The 23,815-nt window shown below is 50.5% G+C and overlaps 1 protein-coding gene across 3 annotated transcripts in view; it reads right to left on the bottom strand.

Moving 5' to 3' along the window:
- The window catches only part of MTMR14 (myotubularin related protein 14), a 43,218-nt gene that overhangs the window by 15,043 nt on the left and 4,360 nt on the right, over positions 1-23,815 (bottom strand). For 2 of the 3 annotated variants that reach the window (XM_060023003.1, XM_060023004.1), the window contains exons 3-13: positions 20,376-20,484; positions 14,649-14,724; positions 14,290-14,350; positions 12,665-12,787; positions 11,601-11,674; positions 6,747-6,817; positions 6,093-6,167; positions 2,167-2,233; positions 1,238-1,323; positions 903-979; positions 611-647 (exon numbers count right to left, since the gene is read on the bottom strand). In XM_060023003.1, coding sequence (XP_059878986.1) covers positions 611-647; positions 903-979; positions 1,238-1,323; positions 2,167-2,233; positions 6,093-6,167; positions 6,747-6,817; positions 11,601-11,674; positions 12,665-12,787; positions 14,290-14,350; positions 14,649-14,724; positions 20,376-20,484 — 856 coding nt within the window. Of the gene's footprint in view, positions 1-610; positions 648-902; positions 980-1,237; positions 1,324-2,166; positions 2,234-6,092; positions 6,168-6,746; positions 6,822-9,347; positions 9,364-11,600; positions 11,675-12,664; positions 12,788-14,289; positions 14,351-14,648; positions 14,725-20,375; positions 20,485-23,815 lie in introns of those variants that run through there. The other variant, XM_060023005.1, reaches the window with a different exon arrangement.

The following is a 23,815-nucleotide window of genomic DNA, read 5'->3' as shown; positions in this document are numbered from 1 at the left end:
AGGTCTGTGTGCAGGGAAAACAGGCTGAAAACAAGAGTACCGAAGAGCCAAAGACTAAAAAAGGTAGCTAAGGATAAGGCGTGGACAGGGCAGAGAGGAGGAAGGAGGGACAGCGCGTGGACAGAAAGGGAGCCTGCTGGCCGGGATTGGTCGGGGGGTGAGGAGCTGGCAGGACCCTGCTTGCACGGAAGGCCCTGGGGCTTAAAAGCTGCTGAGTGGGTGTGATGAGACAAGGGAGGACAGGGAGGAGCTTCTGGCTTTAGCTGTGAGGGTGAGGGGCACAGGAAAGCACTTGTAAACTGGTTCCAGAGCTGAGTGCAGAAAACAAGGTCACTCATAAGAAGGCCGGCACAGAACGGGGGGAAGAGGACTGACACATGAAGGTCACAGGTAAGTGTTCTCTCCGCGAGAGAGGGGGACTGAGGCTCAGAACGGGGCTGCTGTGCCGGTGCTTTTCCTGCCACTCTGCATGATCCCAGCACTCACCAGGCAAGGAACCGCCCCCAAAGTGTGGACACCAAACAGACCATCACCCTGTCCCTCTTGGGGGTAAAAGAGCCCGAGCTCGCGGAGCCCTGACGTGTGCCCGCAGACCGTGAGCAGTACCCACCTCCTCTCCTTTGCTGAGTCGATCTACCAACATGTGCCTGAAACAAGAAGGCGAGGAGGTCAAAGCGAGCACCTCCCAGACAAGAGGATGAAGGGGGACTAGAGCCACAGGGACAGCCCATGGCTTTGGCACCCCAGCCTCAAGTGGGCCCGACCACACCTTCTCTCTTCCCAAGGGGGTGGGACCGTCTTCGCCTTCAACCCTGTCACAGGGGCCACCACACCCACGCACACAAAAAGGCGGTTCCCAAGCACTGGAGCACCCCACAGCCCGACAGTTCCCGAAGGCTCACCCGAAGAGGAACCAGTCGTAGGCCACCGTTAGGTAGAGGATCTCAGCGGGCTTCAGGGATGCGTGGATGAGCCCATCCTGGAAGAGACGGGCCCAGATCAGAAAGAAGCCTCCCCACGACGGCTCCCTCCTGGCCTCGGGGGCTGAGTCACAACCACTGCCCCCGTGACAGCCAGGCTGCCTGACAGCCCCCGGAGCGGGGTTAAACACGACACCTGCTCTGGACACGTGAGGTCCCTCGCTCCGAAGCCTCTCTGCTTTCTGGAAACAGTCCCAGCACTCACAAAGGGCCTCTGAATGCTCCCTGACCCCACGGCCCAGCCCGTCCATACTCACAGCCCACAAGGAAAGGCGCAGGAGAGAGATGAAGAGGGGCGTCCGGTCCCAGCCTGAGATACAGTGTACTAGCAGTCCGCTGTCATCTACACAGGAACGTGGAACGGGAGGCCCAGGAGAGAAGCAAACACGGGCTGATGAAAAGGGGATGTGCCACCGCCCTGGCCTGGGGTGAGAGCCAGGCCACCCCAGAACCACGGCCTAGCTCCAGAGGCAGGCATGTGATGTTTCTGCCAACCTGGCCACAGTGACCGGTTCAAGGATGGGCACTGGATCCAAACTGAGGCAATGAGCGGGAGCTCTGGGACAGAGGCCGTCTCCCTCTTCTGGAGGGGTTAAGATGGCAGGAAACAAGTCTGGAACGATTGCCAGCCATGAAGCTAACTAAACAGTGGGTATGAGACAAGGAGAGATGCTTTGTGGTATTTGGCACCTGGCTCTGCTCTTGGGCCTTCTTGGTTAAATAAACGAATACATTTCCATTTGTTCAAGCAAGTGCAACCCCACACAGGTCCTGACTGATATGGAGGAACCAGAGTCAGACCGCCCTAGGACACTGAGCATAATGGGCTCATCCGATCAAAACAGTCAAACTGGCTGGAGTACCCTCTGGAGAACAGGCCCTCCAGGGGCTCTTGTGTGTGCCCAAGAAGAGGCCAGGACTGACTTTCTCTCACCTTTCTGAACCAAAAGAGGCCACTGCAGCCCCACACAAAAGGCTGATGCTCAAAGCTCAAAGGCCAGCTGAATGTGGTTCAGATGGTAACAAGTTCATAATTTTGGGCATGGAATAAATCTGCCAATGACAAGGGAATCCCCAAATCCTTCTCCCATAGAGCAAAAGGCCCCAATAAACACACGTTTGCGATGTCAAGACCTGGGAACACCCAGAAGATCCTATGGCTTGAGGCAAGCAGAGGCAGACTCACCGTCACTGTTAATTATGGAAAGCAGCAGTTTCAGGTAGTTTTGTGTTTGTTGCACCAGATCCCAACTCTGTTGGAGAAGAAAAATAAAAGGATTCTATGAATAGGTGTTTAACTCAGAATGGAAATTTAAAGTATTTTTAAAATAAAATGCTATGAGTTATTCTGGGGAAACAAGTACCCCAGGCTCATGGTCACAGGCCACAGGTCCCAAATCCCAGACTATCTGAAACTTCACTTTTCACACATCCCTGCACCCTCCCCCACGGGCCCCTCCCTCAGTGTGCTCTGACCCAACGTGCGGGTGAGGGAGGGGAAGCCATGCAGGAGCCTGGGCAACCCACAGCCCCACAGCCACAAGCAGCAGCCGGACACTAGCTCCTCTGAGCCCTGGGCTCCAGGCACGGCTGTCTAGGGAATTAACAGAAGCCGACAAAGAGCCCTGAGCCCATGGCCATTGTCACCAAATGGAAAGAGCCATTTCTTTATCTGCCATCACATCACAGAAACCAAGGTAACCATCAACCTTCTCATCAATCAGGTTTCACACGTTTTTTATTGCTACTCACTGCATAGTCTTTTAATGAGTAACAAATGCAGTCTGTTTGGTAAACAAAAATCTTTTAAAACAGGAGGCCCACGAGGTGGGAGAGCAAAAACAAGCAAAAGCCATAGAGATCGGAACCTCTGTTCTAGCCCAAGCTAAAGGTCCAGACTAGACCCTCTGAGAAACAGTCCATTTTGGAATCCGGAAGCCCACGGAGGGGCCTGACCCAGTTCTGTGGCCCCCTCCCCCTAGCTGGGGACAGTCTCTTAACATGACTGCTTCTCAGTGTCTGGGGCTGTGCAGAGAAGGCGGTGAATGCCAGCTAGCGAGAGCGCTGCCCTGGGGAGGGTGAACACAGCACCTGTAATTGGAATGGTTTTCCCAGGAACTTAAACCAGGCTCATTTACCTGACCTTCCCATGGACCCTGGAGAGTCCTGACCCACTTGCAGGAGCTGCAGAGAAAGCCGCTGCAGTGCCGTGCTGATAAACTTATTACTACCCGTGGTGGCTCGGGGGTCTCTCTGCTCATCTGGTTCAACGTGTCAGACACACCATTGCCAAGAGATTTCCTCCGCGCTGTGATTCCAGCGGGTGAGGAAAAGCAGGAGAGGTGGGAGCTATGCAGCAGGTGTGCAGGGAGGTCAGGCTGGCTGGGGGAGGACTGCAGCGGTCGGGAAAGGGCAGGAGGTGACCAAGGACGAGCCCGCAGGGCAGCTCCCACAACGGCAGCTGTTTGAAGGGGACATAAATGACCAAGGAGCGGCGGCAGACTCCGCTGGCCACCGTGCCCAGGGCTGGGGCAGGAACCACAGCCTGGGGAGCGCTGGGTCGGCAGAGGCCCAAGGTCACACAGCTAAGCTGAGCTGGGGTCTGGACCCAGGCCTGTGGTCACACACCGCACTGTAGGAACACCTCCTCAGATACCAGAGTGAGAAACAGAAGAGGACCTGGGAAATGCATGAAAATCTAGGTTCACCTCTGACTCTCAATCTATGTGTGCCGTGACAAAGCCTCCAGATACAGAGGTGAGTACCACATATCGGCCTTACGTTTCCATGCCTGGTGCATGCCTCTTTCCCTGGCTGGCAAACTCCTACTCATCCTTTAAAGGCCCAGCCCCATTATCTTCTCTACAGAGTCTTCTTCTGTGGCCACTGGTCAATACCCCTACTACACAGGTGATGGTTACGCTGTTGCCTCGGAATTTTCCTAGACTGAGCCCAGTGAGGGCGGAGGCCATTTTGGCACGTCTGCATCTGTAAGGCTTCGTGCTTAGGGACTAGGAGGTACCTCTAGAATGTTCTTTCACTGACTAGTCATAGTCAGGGGCCAGGTTGAGGAGCAGCAGCCACTGGAAGGGGTCTTCGGGCACAGAATGAAAGAGCAGAGCTTTATGGAATTCCATCTGGCTACACAGAGGTCAGCAACACCCACACATGCACTACTGCTCGTGCAATGGGAAACAGTGGTGTGAACGTGACTGTGGGCCTGGCCCTGGGACACAGCAGTGAACACAATGACTCCAGCCCTGAGGCTGGAGGGAAGGGAAGGCAAAGTGAATTGCTGCAGGTGTGCTAATTAAAAGGAGCCCTCTAAGATGCTGCAGGACCATGTAATTGGGGAGGTGAGCCTAGCCTGATCCATGGGGACCCTTAGGGAAGGCTCCTTGGAGATGGTGACATGCATGTGAGAAAAGGGGAGGGAAAGCACACGAGTGTTTGTGGCAGAGAGAAGAGCATGTGCAAACCTGGAGAGCATCTTCCCTAAGGGGTGGAGAGGCGGTCAGGGTAGCTGGAGGGGAGGGAGTGGACAGCCAGTGAGTCACAAGAACAAGCCTGGACCACGTGGAGCTGGGTGGACCACATAAGGGTCCTTGGACTTATCCTGAGGGAAAAAGGAAAGTCAGTGGCAGCTGTGAAGGAAGGAGTGACAGTGACGACCCTGCCCCATCATCTGAGTATCGTGCTCTGCCAGGCCCTATTCACTATTTCCAGTCGGTTGCCCCTTCAACGTGGACCCACGCTCAGCCATGAGACGATGGTAGCCTGCATTAGGCCAGTGACCTAAGGGATGGAGGCAAGAAGGACTGGGGAGTTTCCCTGGGGCAGAGACTTACAGAACTGATGGGACCAGCCATGGGTGTTGGGGAGAAGAGCCCCCATTTTTCGAGTCTGAGCATCTGGGTAAATGGTGGAGGGCTCGGGGGTGCTGTGGGTTGTGGCCAATTCCATTCTGGGCAGCTTGAGTTTGAGGTGCTTGCATGACGGGACACTTGGAAAAGGAAGTAGGTGTGGATCACTGAGAGAGGCCAGGCCAGGCCGGGCCCAGAGCCCGGATTAAGGGGAATGTAGATGCAAGCATACAACCTCTCTAGGGATGGGGGAGAGGAGGCACATCAGGGAATTCTTCTTGGAGTGGACCCTCGAGCCAAATCCTGAAGGCAGTGTGTCAGCCAGACAAGAGGAGGCTGGGAGGGCCAGCCAGGCAGAGGGAACAGACATGGGGAAGGCAGTGGGAACAATGAGGCTACTTGTCCTGGCTGAAGCAAGTGGCAAGGACACTGCTAATGGCCTGTGGGCTTGTACAGTGGGCTAAACGCGGTAGAGAGATGGATCCATCCAGTAAGACTGGGGACCCTTTGGACTTCCTTGGTGGTACAGTAGTTAAGAATCCACCTGCCAATGCAGGGGACACGGGTTCGAGCCCTGGTCCGGGAAGATCCCACATGCCGCGGAGCAAAAAAGCCTGTGTGCCACAACTACTGAGCCGGCGCTCTAGAGCCTGTGCGCCACAACTACCAAGCCTGTGTGTCACAACTACTGAAGCCCATGCGCCTAGAGCCCGTGCTCCACAACAAGAGAAGCCACTGCAATGAGAAGCCTGCGCACCGCAACAAAGAGTACCCCCGCTCGCTGCAACTAGAGAAAGCCTGCGCACAGCAACGAAGACCTAATGCAGCCAAAAATAAATAAACTAAAAAAAAAAAAAAGACTGGGGACCCTTCCATGGCAGACGATGACAAAGAGGAGAGAAGCACAGTGGAAATAATTTTAAGGTTTCTATAACCAAATCAGGTCAGGCAGCTCTGCACTTTCTCTGATGGAACACGCATTTAAAAGGTGAAATGAAAAACGTCACTAAATCCCAGAGCTGGAAAAGCAAACTCCATGAGGTCCTCCTCTGGAAACAGAACTCCCTGGTGGATGCAAATCTTTCAGTGAGTCATGTTCAGAAAGCTTTGATTTTCTGGGCCAAGAAATCAGGAGAGAGAGTTCAACAGGTAAGCAGCTCCTCCTTTCCCAGGAGGTCAGAGGTCACAAGCCAGGCCTTCAGGTGTCTGCCTGAGGGACTTGTGGGGCAGGCACCAGGGGTCCCCTCACCTGATACTGGCTCCAGTCAATGTTCAGAGAGCAAGTCAGGAAGTCGGGGATGCTCAGAGGGGCATCAACGTAGTCCTGGGGACAGAAAGACACTGTGAGATGCAGGCTGTCCACCAGGAGAAGCCAGGATGACCAGGCAGGTTGAGGCCCTGAAGCTGTGGCTACCACAGGCAGGCAGGCTGTCCCCCCACAGTGCTCGCCTTCTCAGGGCCAGATGCCTGTGCCACCCTGGGAGTGACGGCTTAAAAATCAAAGGGACCAGATACTGCTGCCAAGTGGAGCTTTTCAGTTGGCGTTTGAGTGTTTACGGCTGACACAGAGGTGATCAGCGTATTCAGCCTCCGGCAGCTCCTGGGCTGCTCCCACCCGCTGAGGAGGAGCTCTTCACACAGAGAGCGGAGCAAAAATGAAGGACTTTTCCTACCTTTTCCCTGAAAACTCTTTTAAAGAAAAGGAGAAATTAAAGGGGGAGAGAAAAGTATATATGATGAGAGTTTAAACATGTACATACAAGGAGGACAGAGGGAAAAATAATGAGACTCATTCAGGGAAGAGCAAAGAAATGAGAAGGGTAGCTGTTTTCCCCAAGAAGATTACTGGCTGGTTTCCCTTCACAAACAGAAGACCCAAGCTGATGAATGTTATTGCTCATACCTGCTTCCAGTTAAAAATGAGCCCTTCAGCCATGTAATCCCGATCCTTATATTCCTTGAAAAATTCACAGCCTGGAAAAGAAGGGCAGAGTCGTGACACCACCCTTCCTGGCCCAGTGTCCTGAGATGCCCCTGGGTGCTGGAGGACCGGGGCGGCCACCAGCGCACACACTCCAAAGTGGGCCCCAGATGACATGAGTGGAGGCTGGACCAGGCGAGCGGGAGCCTCCAATGCTCCTTGGGTTTCTAGCCAGAGACCTTCCCGATGAGGCAGCCCCTGCCTGCACACCTCTGTGTCTCTCTCCCTCTGTGCTCACTGGTTGTTGGTCACTCTTCTCTCATTTCAGGTCCCTCTGCCCTACAAGTCCCTGAAGTGCCAACAGCCAGAGAACAACAGCGCGGTTTACAGTTTGAACCCTGGCAGCACCTTCTCAGCAACTTACCTAGTTACGGAGGATCACCCTCCCTCCTGTTACAGACACACTTCAGAGATACTGAGGGTTCAATTCCAGACCACCGCAATAAAGCAAGCCACACGAATTTTTTGGTTTCTCAGTGCATATTAAAGTTATGTTTACACTGTATTATAGTTTATTGAGTGTGTGATAGCACTATGTCTAAAAAATATATATATCTTAAATTTTAAAAATACCTTAAATAAAAAATACTTCAGGGAATTCCTTGGCGGTCCAGTGGTTAGGACTTGGTACACTGCTGTGGGCCCCAGTTCAATCCCTGGTCAGGGAATTAAGATCCTACAAGCCACACAGCACGGCCAAAAAAAAAAAAACAACAAACACTTTATTGCTAAAAAATGGTGACCATAATCTGAGCCTACAGTGAGGTGGAGTAGTAACATCGAAGATCACTGATCACAGGTCAGCATAAAAAATGGAGTGATAATGGAAAAGTCTGAGGTATTGTGAGAACTATCAAAATGTGACAGAGACACGAGGTGAACAAATACTGGGAAAATGTCTCCAATAGACTTGACACAGGGTTGCCACAAATGCTCAATTTGTAAAAAATGCAATATGTGAAGAGTAACAAAGCGAAGAGCAATAAAATGAGGTCTGCCTGTACCAACCTCGCAGGCTTTCAGTGAGGACCGAACATCGTAACATGAGAGAAAGGACCATGGACAGTGCCTGAAATGGGACAGGCGCTAAAGAGACACGTCCTTCTCCAACAAACCTTGCCAAGATGTGCTTTCTGTATCATTCACCAGAAAAACTATAAGAAATACCACCAGGGTAAGACCTCAGGAACAGAGAGAGGAGTGGAGAGAAAAGGGCCTTGGCAATGTTCCCAGCTTCAAACCTCAGCCTTTCATGTAGCCCTGTGACTGTGAACAAGTTAATTTCTCTAAGCCTTGATTTTCTCATTTGTAAAGTGATTAAGGATGAAATGAAACAATACGTATAAAACAGCTGGCACAGCACTGCGACAAGGGGCACTCAGGTGACAGCATACTGGTGCCATCCTCATGCCACCGCTGCAGTGAGAGCCCCAGTGCAACCCTGCAGCTCAGCCTGGGGAGAACGAGGCCTGCACTCCTCTCAGTTCCTCCACCAGGACCAACACAAACTCCAGAGGGCACAAGGCTCTGGCCACAGGTCCAAGTCTGGTAAGGTCCCCAAAGGCAACAAAACAGTTGCCTGAATTCTGTCAAAGTAGCCACAGGCCATAAACATCCACACAGAACTCTCCAGCTCCTCTTGGGACATGCTCCTGTCTGGGGCCACACCAGGGAAGAAAGGAAAGGTTCTTTCATGGAGGAAGGTCTGGAAACTTAGCCTGTGTGTTCTGCAGACCTGGCTCTCACCACCCCACACACTCCTGCACTCGAATCCCCCAGGCCTCACTGTGGATGGGGAAGTCAGGAATCAATCCTCAGCTCTAACACTTCAGCGGATTCTTGGGTGCCTCACTGGGAGAAAGAAGAAATATAAATATCAGACAGAGGCCCTGAGCTTATGAGCCTGGGAGTAGGAGGGACACCAATCATTCCTCAGAACTCCCGTAAAGTGCTCTGTTTTCTCAAACTTGAGCGCTTGAATCAACACTGCAGGCTCCAGGCCGAGCTCTGACCAGCATATAATGCAGAAGCAACTGTGAGAAACGGAGAGAATTAAAGCAGCCTCGGTACCCAGGGCAATGCCTTGACATTCATTACCTGAACAGGCTTCTGAGCCTGTTGAGAGGCAAACAGACAGGACCAAAAGTGAAGTGAGAACGGACGCTCGCTCAAGAGGGAAACAAATTAGACTCATGCTGGGGAGTTTCTGGCCCCGTCTATCTTGGTGCCCTGAAGGAAGTGCTCCCAGAACACTTCCCGTTTTCAAGGGCTAGTCTAAGCCTAAGTTAGTCTGACAGAGAACTGATACCACCGCAGTTCCTGTCTGGGCTTCAAAGTCATCAGAGGGCTCAACAGAGACCCCTGAAATGGCAGCAGAGTGCATTTCAGGACTTGGTCTGGATAACATCAATTTTGTTATGAAGTATAATAATGTAGGCATGTAAAGAAATTTAAGAACATGAGCAGAGGAAGCAAGGTGATTAAGGTAAGCAAGTTAAGTGCTTCTCCTGTCCCCTCATCTGGGTGTGCAGCAGCATCTCCTGCCACCTAGGCTTCTGGGTTTTTACTGATGCCTCTTAATCTCCCCTCAACACCATACACAACTATCAGATGCAGTACACGATATTCTGGGAAGAATGGGGGAAAAAAATTCACAGAGAGATGGTATCATCTTACCATTCTGGCGTTTTCTTTTCTTACCATTTTGTGTAAGCACTTTTTCTCTTACATAGTTGAGATTGTAGTATTTAATTTTCTATCTTGCTTATTAGCACCTTAAGCATTTTTCTATGACTATGTAATATCTCGTTCTACTATGGATGGCTGTACCATCAGTTACATCATCATTATTCTGATTGATGAAAACATTTCCCATGTTTGGCTGGTATAATCAGACATGATGAACATCTACAGGCCCAAGCAGGCTGGATTATGGCCTAATGAATAACTGGGTCAAAAGGTGTTAGTTAATATTTCAGGAGTCTTTTAACAAGCTGCCCAACGACAGCAGAAAGGATATTGTGCTACTGTTCTGGAGCAAAACGATTTTTTTCTTTTCTTTTCTTTGTTTTAAAGTGTGGTGGTTTTTTTTTTTTTGGCTGCTGCCATGCGGCATGCGGGATCCTTATTTCCCCAACCAGGGATCGAACCCATGCCCCTTCAGTGGAAGCACGGAGTCTGAACCACTGGACTGCCAGAGAAGTCCCACAAAACAATTTTTTCTAAGCCAAGTGTTACTGAGAAGCTGAACACAAATAAAGAAAGCTGACGCGTGGCTCCTCAGCCAACCCCGCCCTCTCCCGTGCATTCGGCAGAGAGCACTTCAGTCTGGGGACCCCCAGAGCATCTCCTGAGAGTCAGGAGCCTAGTCCGAAAGCCAGCTTTAGAGCTACCTGAGGAAAGCTCCAGTGCAGACCCCCAGCGGGGACATCCCTGTCTTGACACATCTCTGACGCTGCCGAGCCCACGGCATCATCATCATGGTTCTGCATCTGCCGAAAGCGAGCCTCTCCTCCCAGGCGCTCGTCACTCGGCCTGGTGTTGGCACCTGTCAGGGACAGGTCTGGCACTTCGCCCAGAGTAAGCATCATTAACCACATTTTATGCAGGATGAAACTGATGCTCAGAAGGGTTAAGGGACTTGTTCAAGGACACAGTGCTGGGACTGGAATGCACGCCCAGCCCTACATGCCACCAAATGCCAAGCTAGCAGAGAAGAGTGAGGAGAGACCCTGAAGGAGGCCACTGTAAGACAGCCAGGCCACAGGGGTCGTGGTTTGGATACCACCAGCTCACACTGATGAGGATATACCCTCTGCCCACGAGGCACTGGATGAACTTGAGGTTCTAATGAGAAGGCCTTGTGTCTCTACTGCAACCTGGGGTCACCAGCCTGCTCTCTATTGGCCACATGGCTCCAAGATGAGGAGACAAGATCCAGCACAGGACTGAAGGCAGGTGCTACTGCTGAGGAGCAGGAGAGAGGTTTCAAGGAGAAAGAGTCCACTTTCTACTGTCTGTTGACAAAGTTTGGTGCTGATACCTCCTTGAGGGCTCTAATACCTTGAGGGCTCTAATACCTCCTTGAACGAGCAGGTGTTGCCAGAAAGAAAGCTTAAACGCTACAAACTGGACTAACGCAGCTTCAGTATCCAGTGCAGAGAACACTGCCCTGGCCACAGGTCGCATACAGTCTGTGCCAGAGACAAATGCAGCCAGCTGTGTGCTCACCACGGTGCTCTGTGACACGGTGAGGCCACCAACCACGTGCAACTGGGGACAGAGCACTTACATCCTCACCACGGCAACAGCCAGCGCAGCATAGATGGTTGCTGACACGGAGGACTAACGATGTCATTTCACACCGAAACAGCACATTAGCTGCCCAGAGCACGCCGATAAACCTGACCTCACCTAATCCGCACAACAAGACCCTGAGCTAAGCCTCACCAACTTCCAGTGATACCTGAGAAAACCTGAGGCTGGGCGAGGTGAAGTAACTCGCTCAAGAGCGCAGTAGGGAGGACCTGAGCCAGGACTCCATTCCTGGGCCGCTCCCAGGGGAAAGCCCCCCTACACACACACAAGGACAGCGTCCTACCCTAAGGTGAGAGCCAAGGACCAGGAGCTGCACTGCCCTATGCTGAGCGACAGCAGATCCTGTCCGAGAGCTCCGGGGCATCTGTGCACCTAAGTGGCCAGGGCCTGAGGAGGGCCTCAAAGAGCCCCAGTCCTGGGAAGCCTGTCCCTTGACCAGACCCTGGAAAGAGCCCCTACCTGGATACGGGATGGAGAGGAGAGTGAAGTCGGCATAGCGCTGGGCTTTGTCCACCTTCTCGGAGGAGGTGACACTACAAGACAGGATACAACGTGTTACGGCATCACAACACACGCACACCATTCCCCACAAGCATTACCACAGCTCAAATGATCCTCCTGCTATAGAAACTACTGTTCAGAGTTAGGAATGATGCCCTCCAGGGGGCTTACTTAGAACGACTAAGAAATGCGACTGCTCTGCCGCCTCTACCCCAAGTCACCAGGTGAGAGCGCCGACTCCCCCGGACCCCACAGCACCCGCAACGCAAAGGGACCTAAGCCGCGGAACAAGCTTCCCCCAAAGGCAGCATCGCCCCCTGACCCGCAGGGCGGAGTGAGAAAAGAGCAAAATAACAGAGACACTGTCCAAAAGGGGCCCTGGGGCGGACTCTCGTCTCCACCTTCTCCGGCATCCACTGCGGACACTCCCAGGCAGCATCGGAGAGACACAGGACTACTCTGACAGACAGCGGGATGTGCAGGTGACTGCAAACTGCTGAGCTGTAACAGCCTCAGTGTGGCTTATTTTCTAAGACATACTTGGCAAAATTAAAAGTGGCTATTATAAAAAATAAACAACACTTTGGAAAAATTCCCCAAATTTCATCACCCTAACCCAGGTTCCATTTGTTTCTAATTTTGCCTTACCGTAAGAAGATTTGTTCCACACAGGACATAAAAATTGAGTAAATACTGATTTTTTTCGATCCACTTTAAAAGAGACTCTAATCTACCAGAGATGGCGCAGCGGCAGCAGAGCACACGTTAGAGACCCACGGCTCCCTTGGTGCTCTCCGCACCACCCCAGAGAAAGTGACTTAACCTCTCCGGCTTCAGTTTCTCCCCTCCAAGAGGGAGACACTAGAACCTCCTTGCAAGGAGGGCTGTGTGAGGATACAGGGAGAGGATGCACGAGGCCTGGCACGCAGTGTGCCCTTGTAACTGCTCTGTGCCATCTCCGACCCCACGAGCCTGTGAGCACACGGCCTCCACCCACTTCGCAGGGGGTGCCCTGCACTCACTTCATGCCAAACTTCACCTTCTTGTTCTCCACCATCAGGTCACAGATGTATTTCACTGACAGGTACCGGAGCAGCTTGATGTCATACCCTCTGACCTTATCAAAAAGATGCGTGTCGGAACTTCTGAAACAAAGAGCCAGAGGGAGAAGGTGCACTGCACATTCATCCACAAAACTCTGGGGCGTGAGGGGCGCGTTCAAGGAAGTCTAGTTTCTACAGAAGAATTTCTGATTCTCTTCTCCAGAAGACAGAGGGAGGGCCAAGAGAGGACAACCGCTCCCAGGGAAGGTGACTTTCTAAGTGATTATCCCGCTCTCTGGGACGCATTTCAAAGAGGAGCGATCTGCACCTGGGGCGGAAAAGGGATTTTTGGCGCTGCTTGACGTGAAGCCAGAAGACTCAAGATAATCTCTGAGCTCTAAAAAGCAGCAGGCTAGTGGCTGATAGAGTCTTTGAGCCTCCATTAGAGTTTATCTCTCTCCACCCCCCTCCCTTTCCCCATTTATGACCGTTTTTAGCCATATGACTTGCTCAAAATGTAACAGATTGAAACTTTCACTGGGAGATGGACTCTTTAGAGCTATGTTATCAACTGATTGTGAAATATTAGCAAGTGAATTCCCTCTGCTTAGAAGGCCGCTGAAGCAAGGAGAAAGATAAAATTTTCCTAATCTCCAGGCTGCCTTTTGATCAGTCATACAGATAAAGGCAAAAGCAGAACGAATAAAGTCACCATTAATTTTTTTTTGTAATGCCCACTGCTTTGCTGTCCCCAGCGGACTCCTCACCAAGAACAGTGTGCACTGTGGAAGATGGCCTGGCTGGGGCAGAGGTCGTTTGATCCCGGGGGAAGAGCCAAACATTCTTGAGCACAAGCCAGAGCCACTGCTCTTGGAACTAACGGGCAGAAGCCGGGCACAGCGAGATGCCTTTTCATGCACCGAGCCATGATTTTGGGCGGCTGATCTGACCAGGGTGCTGGTGTGCATTCCGGAGACACCCGACACCAGTTAAAGACTTTCCATGTGGTACAGACCATGCAAAGGAGCTTTTCCAAAATAACCATTACTGCCGTTTTCTAAAAATATTTGGAAAGGAGGTAGGAAGAGTGGGAGCCAGCCCCCTCCTTCCCTTTAAGGGAGCCTAAAACATTCCTCTGTAGCAAGCGCCTTATGGCACCTATCACACAGCTGTGGAGCTCCTAGTGCCCACACCTCTCACGTGGGGACCACAGTCCTTGCTTGCCCTGTGCCTCGGGCCGGGTGTGCTGTGCATCACCTGGTAGGCCAGACGTCACACCCTGGAAACCGTGGGGCTTGAAGACACACGGATGTCTGGCCTGTGTTTTGGGCCTGGGGTGCCAGGAACCCCAGGGTTGGGGCACTCGCTCTGCAGTCCTGGCGAGCACAGACTGCTCAGGTAGTCCATAGTCAGCTTCGGGTGAAGCTACAGGGTGGACTTCAACAACCCTGTTGCAGGGGCGTGGGCCTGGCAGCAGGAGGAAGGGAGCCAATCCACTCACCTGGACCACTGATGAGGTCATGACCGTCAGTAGGAAAATGGCCACCACCGCTCAGACGCCTGCCCCCAACCCAAGCCCAGACCCATAACCACCTGGCACTGACCGAAGCGCACAGTCCTCCTCCGTGACATCCTCTGCATCTGCCCAGGCGTCGTCTGCACCCCCTGTGGGAGAAACCTGCGGTCAGCACCGAGGCCAAGGCAGGGGCTCCACCCAGGGGCTTCCTGACCAGTCTCCCCCCGGCTACACCCTAAGGACCACACTCCTGCCTCTCTCAGCATCCGAAGCCCCACATGCCTGGCAGTGTTCGTCACACCCAGCATCTCCTCAGGTGACGAAAGGAGGGCCCTTGCCCATCCCCCAGCTTGCTGCCCCTCCACCTACACCACTGCAGCCCTAGGTGGCTATTCTCCACCACTGGCTTCCTGTTCTTAGTCAAAGACGGTGCAGCTCAACGCTCACCTGAGAAAATATAGTTGTAGCCAGTGCGTCCATACAGCTCCCCCCATCCAGCCAGCGTTGCCGACCTGCAAATATGCTGGGAGAGAAACCGCATTTTCAGGGTCAGGTGGTTTTCTGGAGTTTTTTGGTTCGGTTTTTCCCAGGCTTTCTTGAGATATAATTGACATATGACATTGTGTAAGTTTAAGGTGTGCAACACACTGATCTGATACGCTTACTTATTGCAAAATCATTACCATCGTAGCGTTAGCTAACACCTGCATCATGTCACATAATCACCACTTCTTTTTTTGTGGTGAAAACATTTAAGATCATCTCTCTGCAACTTTCATGTATCTAATACAGTATTATTAACTATAATCACCATGCTGTACATTAGATCCACAGAACTTACTCATCTCACAACTGGAAGTTTGTACCCTCTGACCAACAGTCAGGTGGTTTTCTGAAGTGCACACAGTGGGGGGAACCCCTGGGGACCCTCCAGGCCAGGAAAATGGGTGCAGGAGCACCGCCCAAAGTCTTCACAGCAGTCACTCCGAAGTATGCCTAGAATTTAACCTGCAGCCTCTGTCAAGAGGTTCTCTCTCCCAAACGAGAGGCACCAGAGTGTCACTAACAGTAATGGGTAGATTCAGTGGTCGTCACGCATGTACTTGGGTAAGATCTGGCGGTTATCACATGTGTTTATGAGTACAGGACTGAAACAAGTACACCACCTTCCCACTGGATTTACACAAGCCCATGAGAGAGATGTCGCAGGCGGCAGGCACTGTTGCTGCTTCACAGATGAAAAGACGAGGGATGGGCGCAGGGAGGTGAAGTGATGCCTAAGGTACCACAGAGGGGGTTGAGCTGGGACCTGATCGAGCCCACCTCCCTCCAGAGCCTGCGAGCTGACCGTCACTGGAACTGCTTAGCACAGTGGAGGGCAACCTTTGCAGCAGGAGGGCCAATTAAGGGAGAAATGTTGGGGTTTTTTTTTTTTTTTAAAGAAATTTTATCTTCTCTCTCCTCTGTATCAAGGAAGCGTAGTGGCTTTAACTGTGCTTAACTATCCTTTTACTTTTTCCTCATCACTGAAGGAGCATTTCAAGAGCTAGAATTCTAGAAACCAGGCAATGGGCATGAACTTCATTATTTAACTTTAAGGCTGAATCTTTATAAATTGTGTTTGATGAGATGCAGGAGGAATGAGAGGAGGTATCTGGTACCCCACGGTCCAGTTACAGGCTGAGGGAGGCTGTGAGGGTGGCTGGGAGGTTACACTAGGCAGGGGGAAGGCATTTCTGAACGGGTCACGCAGCCTGGTGGTGTAAGGAGGGTCCCTGGAAAACTGCAGAATACTGCCCAAGGGGTCTTCTTCTCCACTTGTAAGACAGGGGGAAAGAAACGGTTTTGCCGCTAGGAAAGGGGCGTGGTGGGAACTGGCAGGGCATCACCCGGCTTTCCGAGGCAGTGGCAGCCTGGGGCAGGGGGCAGGTGATAGAAAGGCAACCTGCTACAACCCGGGCGGGGTGGGGTGATTTTCCAGTGCCGGGGGCAAGAATGCAATCGTGGGAGGGTTGTCCTGGAAGCCTATGAAGAAGGGCTCGGGCAGAGATTCCTGCTGGCCTGAGCAGGATGCACTCTGCGGGGGCTGCTTCATTTTTTCTGGGTCCAAAAGCATTTTGAAAATCTGATGAAAATGATAAACTGTCTCTGGATAAAAATGTACACACCAGAGTTTACCTACATCTCCAAGTCCATCCATGGACCCATCTCCAGCCCCCGATAAGAGGCCCTACTCTGAAGAGACCAACTCAGTAATTAGGAACTGCAGCAGGGAAATGTCAATCCTCAGGCTGAGGACCCCCCAAGACTCTCATGGTAAGAAGGGAGGTCTGATTCCTGAAAGCAAGACAATGGGGGGTACGTGGTTTGAGTTTGACTGGCACATGTTATCATGCCCACCCTCCCCCATCATCCAAGCTGCCGGCGCCAAATCTCAGTCTTCTTTGCATTACTCTGTTAAATCTTTTCAGAGCGGACACACACCCCTTCCTTCCTTAGCTGCTGAGCTCTGAGTTCTTTTCAAGGTTCAGATTCTTCTTTCTGCTCAGTTCTCCCATCTCTTTTCGACTCTGTCTTTTTGGTAACAGAGGCAGATACACCTGGCACAGAGGACTCATCAGATGGAGAAGAATGGGAGAGAGGGCCAGCTCCCCAAGTGAAGCACCAACCTCTGCAGGAAGGTCCCGAGCCGGCACCTGGGGGAAGCTGCACCCCAAGGCAGAGTCTAACACCTGACCTTGCTCCCTGGCCTCACGGCTCCAAAGCATAATCTGCCATTTCTGTACTTTAAGCTTCGCTCTTGACTGAAAAAGCAGGATGTACTCTGAATGCTCTCCACTTACCTAATTAGGAGTGGCCGCTAACTCTGCATGAGAAATACAGCTCTATAGGATATGCTAATGTAGTAACCAACTTTAGCACACGGAATAAAAGCAGCTGACCTCTGCTCCCCATCTCTTTAAGGGAGGAAACAAAGAGAAAGATGACCTGTTCCGCTTTTAACTGCCTAAAACCCAGATACAGATGTTGGGGAAGAGAACTGCATGGGAGAACTGCTTACCCTTAAATGCTTGAACTTAGTTGTAAAAAATTTTTAATAATATATCTCATTTAACCCAATATATCCAAAATATTACTATGTCAACATATAATCACTTTAAAAATTATTCATGTTTTACATTTTTTGGACTAAGTCTTCAAAATCCAATATGTATTTTATACTCGCAGCACATCTCAACGAGGATACTTTATTTTCAGCATTTAAAGGGAAACGTAGTCCTGCCCCAAAATAAAGTTGTGTTTAACCAAAAAAAATCTACATTGCTTCAGCTATAAAATGGAAATTAATTGAAATGAAATACAATCAGACATTTAGTTCCTTGGCTGCCCCAGCCACACTGGACTGAATCTGGAGAGAAGCAGGAAGCGGGCACTTCTGAACATACGTCCCCCTCCCCAGCCCGGCAGGATGTGCTGGTAGCAAACACTGCTGTCACTGCACTGGCTGGGGCCTGCTGGGAGCCCCGTCTCTGAGGATGAGATCCCCACCTCACAACAGAAGACCCTCTCCTGCCCTTTGCCATCTCCCTCTCAGCTGCTAGTTCACAGGTCAACCTTCCCCACTCACTGAGCTCCACAGGGACAGGCCTGTCTTAGTCACTTGTCCCCCGAGAACCCAGCAGAGCCCACGACCACTTTAAAGAGCAGCGTCTTCCCACCTTCCCAGCTTGCACGTACAAGCTGGGTGGGCACTTGCTAGGCGCTGGGAGGACAGCAGCAAGACAAGGCCTCTGCCCTCAAAGGGATGACCGCTGAGAGGAGACAGCAGACTTGCAAACACAATAGGAATAAAACGTATATAAGGTGTTTGATCCCTGCTTGGGGAACTAAGACCCCACAAGCTGCACGGCATGGCCAAAAAAAAAGAGGATAATCCCTCCAACTCTTTGCCCTTCCTCTGAAGTGAGTTGCCTTGGGCTCTTTCTCCCAGGCCTGCTGCAATCTCACTGGACTAAACCAGTCAATGTGGCACTTTCCCAAATGCATTCCGGAAAGTCCCTTCCTCAAGGTCTGCCGAGTGAGAAATAGCAGACCTGACTGCACTACACAGGTCCCTCTGCTTCAGGACTTCTCAGAGCCTTTCCTATGTCAGTGCACACTTACCAATGTACCTCTTGAATCTGGAGCTTGGGGGTCAGGCCAAATCTAGTAACGTGCTATCTCTCACCCTTGTTTGACAGGGAATGCTTTGCACAAGCACATCCTTAAATTACTATTCTGTGGAACACACTGTGGGAAGCACAGGTTTGAGTTTTCCTATGTACATTCTAGCAACAAGCACTATGCCCCACAGAGCAGTGTGTTATAGTCCAGTTATCTAAACCGGAGTTCCCAGAGCTTACAGCAACACGGAACTTTCCAAAGGGGAAGAGGGAATAAATAGCTTTAAGATGATCAATTTCTGGAACTTGACTTCCAGACATACTTTTCCCTAAAATCGACCTGTCCACGAAAGCCTGTGGTCAAGTCTCCTTTCCTACCCCCCGCTTTCACATCCCCCCTTCTTCCATTTTACGAAAGGAAGGCACAAAGGGATGGAAACAAGCCCTGTGTCTCTCCTCCCCACTGCCCTGCCCCAGTCCTCATCTGCGCTGGGAGCCGGACTATAGTCCGACAGGCACCAAGACCACAGCGCATTCAGGTACATATTGGACAACTAGAATAGAGAGCCTAAGGGACTTCCCTGGCGGTCCAGTGGTTGAGACTTCACCTTCCAGTGCAGCAGGTGCAGGTTCGATCCCTGGTAAGGAACCTAAGATCCCACATGCCTGGCGGCCAAAAAACCAAAACATAGAACAGAAGCAATACTGTAACAAACTCAATAAAGATTAAAAAAAAAACAAAAACAAGAATAGAGAGCCTACACCCCTGCTTCCCTCCCCTGCTCCAGGCTCTCTGTTAGTCCGTTCCTTCTGGATTAATCTTTCTCAAAATGCTATTTGCATCTTGTACTTCCCTGCTCAGAAACCACAGTGGCTCTCCCAGCAAACCTAAACACCTTGGCCAGCAACCAGCCTCCTGCATTCAGTCCCTTCCATCCTCGGCTCCACCACGTACCTTGCGCTCCCGTCAGGGAGTCTCTCGGACTTTGCGCACCTGGCTTCATGCTCCCCCAGCGCTGGCACCTGCCTGGAACACCCTCCCACCCTTCCTCCAAAGCTTGCTGCCTAGTCCCGCTCACTTAATGAGGCCATGTCTGTCAGTCCACACTGCTGCCCATCTGGGGTTTTTTTGTTTTAATTTTTGACCGTATTGCACAGCATGCAGGATCTTAGTTCCCCAACCAGGAATCGAACCCACACCCCCTGAAGTGGAAGCACAGGATCTTAACCGCTGGACCGCCAGGGAAGTCCCCAACTGCTGCCCGTCTTAAGTGGGTTCCTCTGACACCACACCATGTGGCCCTAAGCTGCAGTGTGGTAACTTGAGTGCGTTTTGCAGTTAAGTTTAAACCCCAGCTCTCTAGTTGTGTAAACGTGGGGAAGTTATTTAACCACTCTGAGCCTTCGTTTCATCTGCAAAATGGGAATATCAAATACACCAAAGGATTATAAAAAGAGGTGAAATGAGACCATAGTGGGCAGCCAAATTAACAACAGTCACTAGAATATAAGCTTGATAAGGGTGCGGATTTTTGTGTACCTTGTATGCTGATGTACCTTGAGGCCTGAACATGACACACATTCAATAAATACTTGGTAAATTATATGACTGAAAGAATGAACAAACAACAATGTACTTACTCATCTGATCTAATCTATTCATAAACTTTTGATGTAGGCATGATTATTTTTCCCCTTTTATAGAGGAAGAAACTGAGGCCTTGCACAGGCAGGAAGTAACAGAGCCGGGATCAGAACGTAGGCAGTCTGGCTCCAGGACACAGGGTGGGGTCCTCTGCTGTGACTGTCCCTTTCCTAATTAGACTCACCTTCAAAAAAAGTTGTATCAGAATTGGTCTGTTTCTCTGGCCTGCTTCCCACCGCACCAGGCACCCAGTAATCACCCAAACTTGGCTGGCAAAAGCCAAGAACACGAGACTCTACACTTTGCATTAAGCCAGGTACCCCACGAGAGGGTCTCAGGGAGTGCGAGGCTAAGGTGTGGTCTTACCTTGCCCTTGAACAGGATCACTGGGCAGACAAAACGTCCTCTGCACCTGGCCGTCTTGCTGCGGTTGACGAGGTCCTGCAACTTGCTCACCTGTACGGTGCTCTGAAACCTAAAAACGGGCAAGAGAGGTAGGTCAGTCTGCTTCCGCGTGAGTACTGTGTGCCCCATGCTAGGGTTGTGTGTGTGTGAATATTCATTCCAAATTTAATAAATGCTCAGATTCCTAAATTCTAGATCATGGACATTCTAAGCTTTTCAAGAAAAGAAAAAAATGCTATATTATAGATAATAAAATGGAAGTCATCCTGATTTCAAAACCTTTAAGATTAAAAAAAAAAAGCTACTCTGAAGACATGGTATTTAAAATACAGAAACATATATAGCAAACTGAACGTTGATTATATCTAGGGGGTTCAGTATCTTACTCCAAAAGTAAGACAATACGTGTGCTGGGGACCCTCAGGAAATCATGGGGCCATTCTTGTCATCTTTCAGAGTGCAGGATAAGATGCAGGTTCACATTTCACACGGCTATGAGCCTCTGATACCTCCCCAACGTTCCAGCTACCTCTAACAGTCCAAAAAGCCAACAGGGGAGGGAATGCTGGAGCAAAGGTAGTGAAAGAGAAGCTATTTGTGGCCTTGAGAAGCACAGTAGTTAATGCACTGGGTTTAATAAGGGAGCTTCTAGAAGATGAAAAAAATACATTTAGAAATGAGCTTAAGCAACTCACACATATTAAATCAGGTTAAATCAGCTGACCCCTAAAATAAGGGTCTACTCTCATAGCTTCACCCATTGATCCTTTTTTTCTTTTCTTCTTTTAAAATTTCTTGGCCGTGCTGAAAGGCATGCAGGATCTTAGTTCGCTGACCAGGGTTTGAACCCGTGCCCCCTGCAGTGGAAGTGCAGAGTCTTAACCACGGGACCACCAGGGAAGTCCCCACCCGTAGATTCTTAACAAAAGACTCCACAGCAGCCAGTCAGAGCTTCTGGTTGCAAGAGGAACAGGAGGCAGGAAAGTTCAAGAGTGGGAAGCTACCCCCGCCATGCAGAGTAATGCAGGGTGACAGAAGAGAAGGGAGGGAAGACACTCAAGTGCCCTCCTTACAAGGGCTGAGCTTCCAGGCCGAGTCCAAGAGGGCGTTCATTCCTTCTACATCCCAGTCGTGCTAGCGCTCCCGTGTCACTGCACAGCATGTGCACACAAATAATTGTTTCAGAATGAGTAAGTTCACCAACTCCTATACATCTGTGGTGCCTTTTTAAGCATATCTGGATGCTGCTGGCACCAATAAAAATATAGTCTTTTAAAAACACTGCTGATTTCTTAGTAGCCTTCATAGATATATTCTCAAACCAGTTACTAATAAAATAACTACTATCAAGTGAAGATGTGAAATTGAAGTTAAACAGTGGTCTTCAAATAAAAACCTGGACCAAGAGTTTGGTGATCATGGAAAGAGAACAGGGGATAAAATAAGAGGACTTATACTTCCTATGGTGTATTTTTCTGTAAGGTCTGATTTAAGATTCTTTTTCATTTTTATTAAACATTTTGTTTTAAATCACAGAATTATTACATCCTTACCATAACCAATTCAAACAACAAAGAAGTGACTACATGTTATTTTTACGATCAAGATTTTTTTCCTTATTTTGATGGAAGGTGGAAGGCTGGGGTGCCTCTTCAAGGTGCCCATAGGATGGCACAGGCCAACCAGCCAGGTTCTAGAAAAAACATGGCTCACTGAAAACTAAGTTCTGCCACCTTCCCCTCACTCAGGTTCTCTATGAAATAAAAAGGCACCTCAGGGTTTCCCTGGTGGCACAGTGGTTAAGAATCCGCCTGCCAATGCAGGGCACACGGGTTAGAGCCCTGGTCCGGGAAGATCCCACGTGCCGCGGAGCAACTAAGCCCGTGTGCCACAACTACTGAGCCCACCTAGGGACCATGAGTCCATGCACCTAGGGACCATGCTCCGCAACAAGAGAAGCCACCGCAATGAGAAGCCCATGCACAGGAACAAAGACCCAATGCAGCCAAAACATTAAAAAAAACAAACAAAAAAGGCACCTCAGAATGAAGCAATGGCCTAAACTCAGATGCCAAGATAATATAAAACTGAGCACACACAGTACTGCTCACAGTAGTCTCCCTCCCACCTTTTGGTGGCCTCCGTCCATTTGCACAGATGTGGTCAGCACCATCTGTTTTAACCGACTCTCACGGAGCTCACTCCAGCAGCTCTAAAAGCCTTGAAACTGCATATGATTCTCCCAGGCTGAATCCTTCCATTCAGCAAACTCTCCACAAAACTGAGGGAGAGAATATGCCAGCATTTCCCTCTTAGAGGCTCTGGGCAGTCTTATCATGTGAAGGAAGGCACCTTTTTCTTGTTAGGCTAGCTGGTGCTTTATTTCCCTGGGTCCCCTACTCAAAGAACCAATTCAGTTTCTGTTCTCAGTGGTTCCTGTTTTTATTTTTATCTCTTGGCCTCAGAATCTTTCCCTTACTGTGCTAAGCACTGGGCTGTGTCAGGCACCTGATACTCATATTTGAATGAATGAAAGTGAGCTTGTGTATTTATGTCTCTCTTGTGGGACTGAGCCCTTAACCTGTGGGATCTAATGTTATCTGTAAAACACAACGCTGGCGTCTGGAAGTTGGTGGAATGGGAGAACAACCCCCCCACCCTACGCTCACACACGAGTTGGAATTAGCAAGTGCAGAACTTTAACCACTGTCTCCCAATGCTTCACCTGTACTTGCCCTAATTCTGGCCTTTGTTACACTGTCATTGCTCATTGATTGGTCTGTGTTACCCACCAGATCTAAAGGTAGGGACTTCATCTCTCTGGTAGGGCCTGCAACTAGATCCCTGGGGTCTGCCTCATGGCAGCAGTTTGCCTCGTTGACAAACTCATGTCTTCGTCGTTCAGAGATCCCCATCCAGGCTTCTAGTCCCAGATATGGGCTCAACTGGGGAGGTGGGTTAAGAGGACCAAACCACTTCCTGAATCCAGTTCTACCCTGTGTAACTCAGTCTAATTAGTGTCATATTAACACGAAGTCCAGGCATGTGTAAAGAAGCAAAAAGTTCTACTTCTTCCCACCTGAACATGCACATACTCCCTTCTCTTTAACAGGCATCGCCCACTCAGTATCACTTCGAGGCCTTGCAAGAAGTGAAAAGTAAAAACAAAGTCCACGGGACTTCCCTGGTGGCGGAGTGGGTAAGACTCCATGCTCCCAACGCAGGGGGCCTGGGTTCGATCCCTGGTCAGTGAACTAGATCCCACATGCGAGCCACAACTAAGAGTTCACAAGCCACAACTAAGGAGCCCGCCTGCCGCAACTAAGGAGCCCACGTGCCGCGACTAAGACCCGGCACAACCAAATAATAAATAAAAACAAACAGGGCTGCCCTGGTGGCGC

Source organism: Delphinus delphis, chromosome 10 (genome assembly GCF_949987515.2).
Source record: "Delphinus delphis chromosome 10, mDelDel1.2, whole genome shotgun sequence".
In the NCBI taxonomy this organism is placed as follows: domain Eukaryota; kingdom Metazoa; phylum Chordata; class Mammalia; order Artiodactyla; family Delphinidae; genus Delphinus; species Delphinus delphis.
The sequence above is the reverse complement of the archived record's forward strand: the minus strand, read 5'-3'. Positions and strand labels throughout refer to the sequence as shown.